This window comes from Argopecten irradians, chromosome 2 (assembly GCF_041381155.1).
Source record: "Argopecten irradians isolate NY chromosome 2, Ai_NY, whole genome shotgun sequence".
Taxonomy (NCBI): Eukaryota; Metazoa; Mollusca; class Bivalvia; order Pectinida; family Pectinidae; genus Argopecten; species Argopecten irradians.
Window position 1 is genome coordinate 1,283,809 of NC_091135.1, and position 12,697 is coordinate 1,296,505.

The window sequence follows — 12,697 nt, forward strand, 5'->3', positions numbered from 1 at the left end:
AACTTGTTGTTCGAGGTATATACAATTTATCACTTAACCTAAACATATGTTTATTTCATGGTATCTCTCTGTTTCAGTGTGACTCTCAACAATATGAACTGGGCATACAATATTAGTGATGAGCAGATGAGGAAATCACTAGGTATTAATTTGCTTGTCAAATCTGTTCAAAAAATAAAACACTAAAGAGCTTGATTTAAAACATTGTTATATGTTTGTTGATTGCTTTTCATGTTTTGAATTTTATGTCAACTTTTCAAGAAATGTGAAAATTTCATTTTTACAGGGAAACTGAGAACAAGAGAAAAATCCAAATCTCTAGATGATTTAGAAATAACAAAATCAAAGGTTAGTTTATAAAAAGAACTTTAGATAATGTATACATGTAGAGCGAGTTAGCAAGATGATTATGTATGCTATATTTAGTAACTTTGAAATTAAAAAAATATGTAATCATACTAATTGCATGTCTCTATATATTGTGATCACAATAACCTTGCATCCTGTTATATTTCCATTGTGTCAGTGAAAGTATCTTGGCATGGTAAAACTACATGCATTGAATAAAGTTAGTCATATTGTATATTATTAATTAATTACTTGTGTATTGGTGATATTCAATAATAGATTTTGAGAAAACTGCTTAAGAAAGGTCATATAACACAACTGAGCCATTATGGGATAAATATAGGGCTAAAATTAGACAAACTAGGCCATTATCTATAACGTGTCAATCAAATGCTCCTTATTATTCCAAGCATTTCCAGAATTATCAGTGACGACTATCAACATTTTCGAGACTGATAACGACGACCATCACCTATACTTCATTGGCGACAGCAGACAACAAACACTGCTGTCAGATGGTGCAAATGTCTGCTATATATACTGTATAGGCCTAGATCAGCTTTATCAAAATAGTGAGGACATATTACCATATATGTTTGTTCAAAATTCATACATTGATATAATAACTAAGCAATAATAGTAACTTACAATATATTAGAAAATTTAGTTACATGCTTACAACACTAAGTTTGTTCATATTAATATTAGAACGTGTAATTAACTGCAGGGGACATGTGTTGCTTACAATACTTAATCTAAGTTTGTTTTCTATAGAAAGCAGATAGACTAATACAGAGGAGTGGACAAGAGGGCATAGCACTAGCAGCCGGTATGGCAAATGATGAGCAGGGGACAGTGGATGTTGGTGAGATGGCAGAAGAGGAATGAAACAGGACAGTGGATGTTGCTGAGATGGCAGATGATGAACAAGAGATGACAGAGTATGATCGAGAGAAGACAATGGATAATGGAGAAATGGCAGACAAGGAACGAAACAGGACAGTGGATGTTGCTGAGATGGCAGATGATGAACAAGAGATGACAGAGTATGATCGAGAGAAGACAATGGATAATGGAGAAATGGCAGACAAGGAACGAAACAGGACAGTGGATGTTGCTGAGATGGCAGATGATGAACAAGAGATGACAGAGTATGATCGAGAGAAGACAATGGATAATGGAGAAATGGCAGACAAGGAACGAAACAGGACAGTGGATGTTGCTGAGATGGCAGATGATGAACAAGAGATGACAGAGTATGATCGAGAGAAGACAATGGATAATGGAGAAATGGCAGACAAGGAACGAAACAGGACAGTGGATGTTGCTGAGATGGCAGATGATGAACAAGAGATGACAGAGTATGATCGAGAGAAGACAATGGATAATGGAGAAATGGCAGACAAGGAACGAAACAGGACAGTGGATGTTGGTGAGATGGCAGATGATGAACAAGAGATGACAGAGTATGATCGAGAGAAGACAATGGATAATGGAGAAATGGCAGACAAGGAACGAAACCGGACAGTGGATGTTGGTGAGATGGCAGATGATGAACAAGAGATGACAGAGTATGATCGAGAGAAGACAATGAATGATGGCAAGATGGCAGTCGAGGAACGAAACAGGACAGTGGATGTTGGTGAGATGGCAGATGATGAACAAGAGAAGATAGTGGATCAAGAAGAGGTGATAGATGAACAAAAGTTGACAGATGATGAACAAGAGGAAACAGTGGATGCTGGAGAGATGGCAGACGAGGAACAAAAGAGGACAGGGAATGGTGGTGAGATGGCAGATGATGAACAAGAGATGACAGATGATGAACAAGAGATGACGGATGATGAACAAGAGATGATGGATGATGAACAAGAGATGACAGATGATGAACAAGAGATGACAGATGATGAACTAGAGAAGACAGTGGATCATGAAGAGATGATAGATGAACAAAAGTTGACAGATTATGAACAAGAAGGAAGTGTGGATGATGGAGAGTTGACAGACGCTGAACTGGGGAGGACAATGGATGATGGTGAGATGGCAGATGATGAGCAAGAGAGGGTATTGGCTGAAGCAGAGGTGGAGGATGAGGAACAAAAGAAGATAACAGATAATGGAGAGATAGCCGGCAATGAGCAGGAGAGGATAACAGGTGATGAAAAAGAATATCAGTCAATCAGTTATAATGAAAAGAGACACTCTAGACAAATGTGCAATGTTCATAAAATATCCTGATATACAAATAATGAGTTTCCGAAGTATACTGTCAATCATAAAAAAGAAAATCCAGATTTTCAATTTAATTGATAGTCTTTAGAAAAATCATAATAAATCGAGAACCGGTCCAACACTAATAGGAAGAAAATAAAACTGAAACTGCTATTATTTGGAAAGCAACTATATGCTTGTGCCATTCTTTGTTTTGTACTGTAAAGTATAATGCATTTTTCACACAGCTATTAAAGAAAAGGTAAATCATGAGGGAGTAAAAGATTCTTGCAGCGACGACAGTGACTGCTCACTGATCTGGCCCTTATTGGTAGGTAGAAATGTATTGTCTCCATATCTGCGAGGAGGAAAAATTTACTTTTTCAAGTTCAAGTTTTTATAATTCTGTCAATTTACCTATATATATGGTAGTTGCTCATGACTGCCAACCACTTATTATGACGTCATTATCTGAGATGTCACAATTTTTTATAATTCTGTCAATTTACCTATATATATGGTAGTTGCTCATGACTGCCAACCACTTATTATGACGTCATTATCTGAGATGTCACAATTGTCACACGGGAAATGGCTGTTTAAATGGATGTTCCGTCTTTGACGATAATGACATGTTTACCCATTATATAACCAAACATATTGAGATATTCTTTGAAATTATGATGAATATAAGCACTGACCTGCTTTCAGTTGGCAGTTATGGGCTGATGAATGCCAACTGGACAATAGCAAATTTAACATGAAGTGCGAACACGCTTCATGAAATATTGTCCAGTTTGCATTATACAGCACATGTACTGCTGAAAGTAGATTGATTCTTACTTTTTTCTTTAATTTACCTTTGTGGATGATCATTTCATGAAGACATCTTTATGATTTATATGATTTGCCTTGTTCCAATTGAAGATGCCTTGTACAATGTACATTCTGATGTGTTTCTTTAAATGCCATAAATTCCTAACTTGGGTAACCGTTGAATGTTTATTATGGACATTCCAGAATGTTGGTCCGAGAAGTACAAGGAAGTTACAGAGACAAACCTACAAGTGAGTTGTATGTTTTTCGTAATTGCACTTGTTACACTGACCTTACATACTTGCGCAAAAAACCTCTAATTGGTCAGTTATTCAAATTTGAATTCTTTGTTGAGCTTTGATGTAATACTTTGCTTTGCTGTAGTTGCTTTGAATTGTGCAGGATAGACTTGTGCATGTCATAAGCTGACCTGGTATTGCGATCAATTTCCCAGTATATCTTCGAATGTTATATTGGAATTGTTCAATATCTAATTACAAATTTAAAGTTTGTTGTAATATTGTTTATACTATAGTTACACAGTAATGGCTGTATGAATATTATCAGTTTTATAATATTAATACTTATAGCAATTCAGTGGTTCAGTATCACGATTTAAATGTGTACAATTATCATTTGGATTTGAATATACATATTTCGTATGGCTAGGCAATTTGGTGTTGTAGTTGCAAGTTTGAGGTCTGTCCAGGATGCAAGCCAATAAATTGTTTATATTTGTCTTTTGCCTTGCGCTGCCCCATGTATGGTATATAATATAAAAAAAAACATGTTGCAATGTTTCATGATTTGTCAAGATATTGAGAACATGACTGTTTGCTTTGAATTAGAAGATGAGTTTAAAAAAATATTCTGACAGTGACCCAATTTACAAGCCACAGAAGTCTGATGAATTTGATGATAGGTACAGTTAAAATGTTGAAATGACCATGAGAAGGGGGACAAAAATTAGCAACTTATGTATTCACTGCAAAGTACTTTTTGTGTTTATACCATGCAAATTATTATCATTTCTCCTGTAACGCACATAAACTTACTATGTATCTTATTTAGCGAGGACTATGAAAGAAAATGGCAAGTTTGTGAGAAATATCTGTCTGCTTCTCGTCATTTTATTATTTTTGTGAGGTATATCAAGCTTCCAAGTTTGTGAGAAATATCGGTCTGCATCTCGTCATTTTATTATTTTTGTGAGGAATATCGAGCTTCCAGTGTCATTTAATTTGTGAGGAATATCAGGGTTCCTCTCATCAATTATTTTGTGAGGAATATTCTGCTTTCGCTTTATCACCTTTATGGGGAATATGTATCAGGGTTCCTCTGTCGAGTTTGTGAGGAACATCTGGGTTCCTCTCTCTGTTAAGTTTATGAGGAATATCGTGCTTCCTCTCTCTTGACAAGATTTTAAAAAATAGTGGGGTTTCTCTCTGTCCTTTATGTTGCGAGAAATACCAAGTTTTAAGTTTGTGGAGATTTTTGTAAGTTTTTATCAAATATTTTTCTCCTAAATTTTATGGGGAATGAAATTGAGATCAGTGTCAATAAAATGCTTGAAATTTATGTTGATTAAGTGTAGTCAAGATCGTTTTTTAGACATGGATTTTCCTGCAGGAGGATTTGGTTGTTTTGAGAATGATTTCCAATTTAGTGAAATTCTTGCCTTTTGTGGAGATAGGAACATGGATGTTTTGGATCTACAAATATGTGGATCAAACTTCATTGTTTGTTTTAGCTTTTTTGAAATGATGTGCTGCAAACAATTTTGCATTCAAAATAGTTTTAGTGTGATCTTTTATACCATTACATCTGTGTTATTGTAATAATTTTTCAATCTGGTTCAACATGGACCGAAGACTGAATGGCGGTCTGTTTGTCTTTTAAGTTTAAATCAAATCAAAGGATCGTCAAATTCGTATGCAAAATATCTTCAGGAGATAAGGTAAACATATATTCAAAAATTGTTGGAACATTGCTTAACAATTAATTTGAAACCTGGTCCATAAGTGAGGAAAAACTTTGATTTTGTGGGTTCATAGAACTGTATATATTTAAAACTGATGTCACTGAGTATCTGGATTCGCAGACTATAGTCTTGATCATTTGAGAGACCTGCTCCACTTGATTTGATTTTTATATTATTGGATTTCATTGTATTTGTTGATTGTTGATTGTTGAATAGCAAATAAGATTTTATTTTTGTAATCGGTTTAAAAGATTTTGTGGTAACTACCCTTACAAAAATATGAGGCCTCTGGCACATAAATGCAGCAATATTGCTGAAATTGGCTCATAGTTGCAGCAATATTGCTGCAATATATATTTTTTGTATGCAAATGAATTTGCCGCACCATTGCTGCACCAAAGCGGCATTGCACACACTTGCCGCACTAAAGCTGCATATAGTTGCATGCTAATATATACAGTCCTTGTCAGCATCAAATGAGAAATCAGTGTTTCAGGAAACATGATTTTAATCAAGCCTAACATTTAAGTGTTTGTGACATAAAATGACTAGACCAATAAAAACACATATTCACTGCTTAAATTCCATCAACACACCTTATCAAATCCAATGACACTTTCCAACTACATCCACTTGTAACTTATAATAATTCCAATGGAAAAAGTTCCCATTACCTTTGTCCTTCACACAGCACGACCTCTTGAATCAATGTTTGAATTGAAGGTCATCTGATTTTAACATTTAGCAAAGGATCATGGGAGTACCCATATTCTTTGCTATATTTCCATAATTTTTTTGTGTTGGATGCTTCTTATACAATATGCGGCACTATTCCTGCACACAGGTTTTAAAAGAAAAGTTTCTGCACGAAAGCCGCAATATTGCCAGAATGGTGTGGCTAGCCGCACTAACTTACTCAATTGCAGCAATATTGCTGCACACTTGCGTTTTCTGTAAGGGTACATTCTAAATTATGATGTATTGTAGATATTTGTTCATAGAATGGTAATCTAGCTCTCTTCTTCCTTATTTGCTGAAAGAAATTCAATTTGTGTACATGCAGATCTCTTTTAATTTAAACAAACCTACAACATTTTTGCAGCTTTATGCCTAGGACATCCAGCACTGATGGGAATGATGATGCATCTGATTACTCTGACATGGATCCTTCATACATCCCTCAAACTTCAGATGATAAAACTTCAGATGAAGAAGACCAGAGGTAAATATTACTACAGTGGATTCCACTCAATATCACTCTTGTTAATTATATTGCATTTTAGGTGAGTTCCTGTTAATATCATGTTTTTTAACCAATCGCATAAAATATCCAGAAAATGACGCCATTTCCATTAATTTCAGATATAACTTGTACCAAATATTGCATAAAAAATAAAAAGTAACAAAAAATGTAGAATTTTTAGAGAAACAATGTTATATATAGATTGTACATCTTCATATGTACATTTATTAGCTTCCTTTTAGTAATAAAGATTGGAAATGCACTAGAATAACTGAAACAAAATTTTCTGACAAATACAGCAAGAAAGACCATGTCATATTATATTTCAGTGAGGAGGACATTGTGAATATAGAAGAGCTACAAAGAAAAAGACAACTTGGTCATGTGAATATAGAAGAGCTACAAAGAAAAAGACAACTTGGTCACCAAAAAACTTCCCTTGACAAGAAAAGAAATGTAGGGATGACTTTACAAATTGTTATATTTGTACATATATACATTTATTAATTTCATACCAATTTAATACCTGGGCACAGGAAATATTGCTATGCTTAGCAGCTTTGTTATGACATTTACATTTTTTCCGGAGATCGACTCTCTCAGGTGTTGCCTGATCATTTGGAAACTTTGTAGGCTCAAAGCATTTAGCACAAAGTTGTGTGTTCCTGACAGCATTTTAATTCAACAATAGAAACTTTGGAGTTGTGCTAGTAATATCCCTAATTGTACATCATGGGGTGTAGAAGGTGTAGAATGAGTGTGCTCTTGTTGTAACATCTTAAACAGTAAAATATACTTAAGTACAATTTTGAAACAGAGTTTATTTAAAGACAGAAAAGTTTAATGCACATAAATTAGATTTAGTATTGCTGATCAAATATTTTTCTTTGGTATCAGAATTCTACATTTAAGATGTATACATCTGTTTCAGATTTCTGATGTGGAGCAATCAACTGCGACAGAGGTTCCTGATGCAGAAACCTCACAGAAAGGTATTTGAGAGAATGAAATTTTGACGTGTTATATCTTAAATTAATTAATGTTGATTATTTTAATAATTTCAGAAATATCTTTATGGATTTTTCTCATATGAGAAAGTAGAGAAGAAATCGGTCCTGTATAGACCAATAATAATCATTTAATGGTGGACGCAAAGATCGTTCAGATCTCGTTTTATGATTGTTAATATCAAGAGAGGCCTTTATTCAAGTATGCAATTACCTCGATCAAGTTTGTATTTGAGGATGACAACGTTAAGGTCAAGGTCATTTAGTATTGATAGAAAATCTAAATTTTGAATCAATTTCATCTCTGAAGACTGAACAGAACTTATCACAATAGTCAAATAAAAGAATATGTTGAACAATATTGTGTTCAGAATGTAAACCCATGCATGATCTGTCAATGGCACCATCTAATATTTATGGAAAATCTTTGTCACTTTGGTTTATAACTTTCTAAACACTCATAAAGACAGTTTAGTGTTTAGCTGTAACACATTATTGTATATGGAAATCTATCTCTGTTGCACTGTTTCCATTTAATAGCATTATCTGATATATGTTTTAGTATGCTGACTTTCTCTTTTTTGGAATTGTCCAAGGCACGAGTATAAAAGACCGACGAATATATGACAAGAGACAAGCCTGTTTTTTTTGTGGCGGACTGTTTGCAAAGATATCCTCACACTTGGAAAATATTCACAGCAATGAAGCAGAAGTATGCAAAATTCTAGCAAAGAAAAAATCCAGCCAAGAAAGAAAACTAGGTTGGAAAAAATTGAGAAATCATGGCAATTTCATTCACAATGTAAAAATGTTGAAAAGTGGTGGAAATCTTATAGTTGACCGGCGTCCAGGAAAAGACAAATCATCTGAGGATTTTCTGCCCTGCCCAAATTGTCTTGCATTTATTGTTAAGGAGGATCTCTGGAGACATATAAAGACTTGTCCCTTTCTAGATGCAGAGCGAGATCAGAAATCTGTAAAGAAAGATGCAACTCTTCTTCTACAAGGATCTATCAAATGCTCACATGAAAAGGAGTTTCTACAAAATGTTGTATACGGTATGAAGGCTGATAAAGTCACAGAAGTAATAAAGAAGGACAAACTCCTAATCCTATTAGGATCAAAGATGTTGCAGAAGGTTGGGAAAGATAGGGTTGCTAATGTCAGACAAAAACTTAGGGAGCTTGGGCGTCTTCTTTGTGTACTGAAGGACTCTGCAAAGGAACAGTCCAAGGAAGTAACATTCAGCAGCTATCTTACCCCAGGAAAGTTTGACATGATTGTCCACTGTGTGAAAACATTGTGCAGCAGTGAACAGGGAGAGACAATAAGAGGGTGTGAAATGTACGAAAAACCAGCGTTGGCCCTAAAGCTAGGTCATTCGTTAAAAAAAATTGCCCTGATTAAAGTAGGACAGGCGTTACGGAACCAGGATGACCAAGAGAAAAAAAAATGCTACAGATTACTTAACTCTGCATGAAAATGAGTGGGCCGAAAAAGTCAGCAGTCAAGCCATGAGTACCCTTTCTGAAAGAAAATTTAACAACCCTGATGTGTTGCCTTTGACTGAGGATATTGTTGAAATGCGCAAGTATCTTCTGGCGGAAATCAAAGAAAAGCAGAAACATTTGGAACGATATCCAGAAATGTCAGTTTGGAGAAACCTTGCACTATTGGTGCTATGCAGAGTGTGTGTGTTTAACCGTAGGAGAGGTGGAGAAGTTGGGGCCATGCTTTTGACTTCATACACAAACAGAAGTAGAGAAAAGGGCAACAATGAAATCACGTCTTCCCTACAACCAATTGAGCAGAAACTGATGGAAAGGTAATTCAGTGCTATAGTTTTAGCATGAGGATGATAAGAGGTATAATAGTACCAGAATACCAAACATTTAATAGGCTGTGACTAATAATTACCAGTGACAAGTCCATCCTTTTTTAAGGGAGGTTTTTCTTTTATGTTATGGCATTGTCCGTCTGGCGTAAACTTATAAACCAATCTCTTTGAAACATTTTAATTTAACAAATTACTGCCTTTTTGTCTATATCAGTACATATTAATCTCGTCCGAAGATCTCCCTAATTATTTAACTGTTCTCTTTTAAACTTTGACAATTATTTGGTAATTGTGTGTCACAGGCTGTATTATGCATCCGTAGGTGGTACTCTTGTTCTTAATATCATAATGTGAAGTGTCATTACAAGTTCTGTATTAAATTTTCATTGTGTGTAGCTTTGTATTAAGCTTAAACTACATGGATTATTTTGATCATCTGTTGAATTATGATGAAATTTGTTAGTTGTGATCTATGTACAATTTTACAAACAGAACTAATAATGATTGGAAATGAATTACGGACTTGTGGCAATCAAATAAGGACCTGATCCAAAGGTTAGAGCATCTGCTTGATGATAATTGAAGATTTAAGCCACACAAGAAGTCCTTTGCTTGTAAGATTGGTCGGGTAAGACCTGTCAGTTTAGTTTCACATGGGAGCGGGGTTATTTAATGATGTACATCATTTTTACGGAGTATACGATATGATGCCCGCAGTTGACAACATCTAGAAAAAAATTTTGTTGCCAACTGCAGGCATATACCGTATACTCAGTTATCTTAATTGCTTATTAATATTTCTTCTATTTTAGATTAGAGCTTGTGGAGATAATGGGAAAACGAAGTAGAAAAGTGCCTGTTATCCTCACAACAGACATGGTAGAAGCAACAAACTGCCTGATTGCACACAGAAGGGCAGCGGGTGTACACCCAAACAACAACTATCTCTTTGCTGCTCCCACCTCTCGGAACAGTTATCTGAAGGGATGGGATGCACTGTATGCAGTGTGTAAAAAAGTACCAAACCTGAAAATGCCACACCTACTTAAGACAACCAAACTGAGAAAGTATATTGCAACTGTCTCTCAGGTACAAAAATGATTTAGTATAGATTGTTTTTTTAAGAAGAAATTTCAGAATGACCCGAGATAGTCCTGACTAAGTGTTGTTATTTTTTGCGGCCATTCAAAATCCAAGATGCATGGCCACCATAGCAGCCATCTTTAAAAAAAACATTTTAAGCTTCTTCTCCAGTCCCACTGATGTCATTAAGCTGAAAATTGTACTGCATGTAAGGGATGGGAATTCCATAAAGTACTGTTGTTTTTAGGGTTGGAAAAAACTAAAGACATTTTGCAACCTATGTGGCCATTTTTTGATTCCATCACCGTTTTTCACAGTGGAATGTTGTACTTTCAATTAGCTGTCAGATGACTGTTAAGGCCTTTGGGCCTCTTGTTTTATATCCAGTGGGGGACCTCCAATTGTCTTGTTTATCTTTAATATGAATGGGGCCAGATTGAACCCTAATAGAGCAATAAATGTACACCTGTATAACGCTTTACTACCTTATAACACTTGTTATACCTATCATATTCAATACTCGAAACTTAAACAAGATCAGTGAAAAACTGAGGCAGTAACATTTAAGGTAAACAGTGACTGATCATCCTTCAATTCTAAACTCAGATTGTGGACATGGGCTCCAAAGAAGAGCTAGAGTGGCTGGCGTCACATATGGGGCACTCCCTGCAAGTTCACAGACACTATTACCGCCTCCAGGAAAAGACGTTGGAGCTTGCTAAAGTTAGTAAACTGCTAATGGCAGTTGACCATGGAGTCTGCCATAAATATGCCGGACGTTCATTGAATGAACTTACTTTGGAAGGTTAGTGGTGATATCAATATAGAGAAACCTTCAAAAAACGTCACCTGTTGCTATGTTATTGTTCTTGTTGATTTACACTGTCAATAAGTCATTGCCCTTGACCTAGAAGTCAATAGTTAAAAAAAAGTGTTTGTCCATCGTCCATCGACCAACTTTTCCTTTAAATGATTTCTGAAGAAGCACCTTTGGCTGTATAGAATCATGATATTTGGCCAGTATCTTCTTTGTGTAAGCCCAACAAAGGTTGTGAAAGAAAATAACATTGACCCTTATTCAAGCTCACATGGGTCAAATAGTTGAAAACCTCCCAAACAATTTCTTCTAAAGAATCTTTGGGTGTAGGATCATGATATTTGGCCCATATCATTATTGTGTGTAGGATCATGATATTTGGCCCGTATCTTTCTTGGAAGCCAACAAAATTTGTGAAAAAAATGACCTTGAACTGTTTTGAAGGTTAAAGGAGTGAAATAAATTTATCTCAACTCATTGTAGCTATAGGTTACAAGTTGCAAAATGTGTTTGCGAGTAGCATTGAATTACAGGTGAGCGATGCAGGCCCTTTTGGGCCTCTTATTCTATTCTATTCGGTCTGTGAAGCTCATCTGGACAAAAGGTGAGGTTATGTCACACAGCGGTGTCTGTCCGTCCGTTCTTTGTTGGTCATAGAATATCATCAACTGATTCAAGTAAAACAGTTAGCAACTTCATTCTATCACGGATAGTGGTCAAACTTTATACAAAGAGTCTTGATATGGGAGAGTAAACCTGACATCTGTGTGTTTTAGTGTTTCTGTGTCACCTGAATCGAGGTTACTAGGTCAAAAGTCATGATCATATTTATGTATTGAATCAAATCAGGATTTAGCGTTAGTATTCCATTTAGAAAAAAAAATTGCAAACTGCAGGCATATACCATATACTCAGTAAAAATGAGTCATTTAGATCAAACGTGTACTTCAAATAGCGTACAAAAAAAGCACAGCGTGTTTCAACACAGATCTTGGAGTGATGCTGTTGATTGTTAGGATCAGTATGTTACCTCTTGAAGCTTACAGATATATATTTTACACTTCGTATATGCTATATATACTTGTACACAGTTTACTAAACTGAAGAAGGGAGATTTGTAAATTGTATATTTATGTATTTCTCAACTGATAAACCTTTTGTTATGACATATTATGAAGCAAAGATGTATGGAATAAAACAAGGTCATGGTCATCGGGTTCGATATACAATATTACCCTTTACCGGCAGATGAGCTAAATGCGTAATTTTTCACGTTTGCGCGTATTGGCGTAAAATAGATGTCAAATGCGTAACAATTACGCAAAAAGCGTAAGGGTAAACAGGTCTCAAGACA

The 12,697-nt window shown here is 35.4% G+C and overlaps 1 protein-coding gene across 1 annotated transcript; it reads left to right on the plus strand.

Annotated features, from left to right (window-relative positions):
- The first annotated feature begins 1,141 nt into the window (after positions 1–1,141).
- LOC138313343 (aspartic and glutamic acid-rich protein-like) lies at positions 1,142–9,086 on the plus strand. Its single transcript, XM_069253831.1, has 7 exons — positions 1,142–2,503; positions 2,808–2,890; positions 3,580–3,626; positions 6,459–6,578; positions 6,929–7,055; positions 7,531–7,591; positions 8,560–9,086. The coding sequence occupies exons 1-7, from the start codon at positions 1,261–1,263 to the stop codon at positions 9,084–9,086; spliced, it is 2,208 nt and encodes a 735-aa protein (XP_069109932.1). The 5' UTR covers positions 1,142–1,260.
- The last annotated feature ends 3,611 nt before the right edge of the window (positions 9,087–12,697 follow it).

Excerpts from the sequence above, each read along its gene's own strand:
- LOC138313343 (XM_069253831.1), top strand. The coding sequence starts at position 1,261 with ATGGCAGATGATGAACAAGAGATGACAGAGTATGATCGAGAGAAGACA. Across the intron at positions 2,891-3,579 it reads CACTGATCTGGCCCTTATTG|AATGTTGGTCCGAGAAGTAC; the intron begins GTAGGTAGAAAT and ends TGGACATTCCAG. Across the intron at positions 6,579-6,928 it reads TCAGATGAAGAAGACCAGAG|TGAGGAGGACATTGTGAATA; the intron begins GTAAATATTACT and ends ATTATATTTCAG.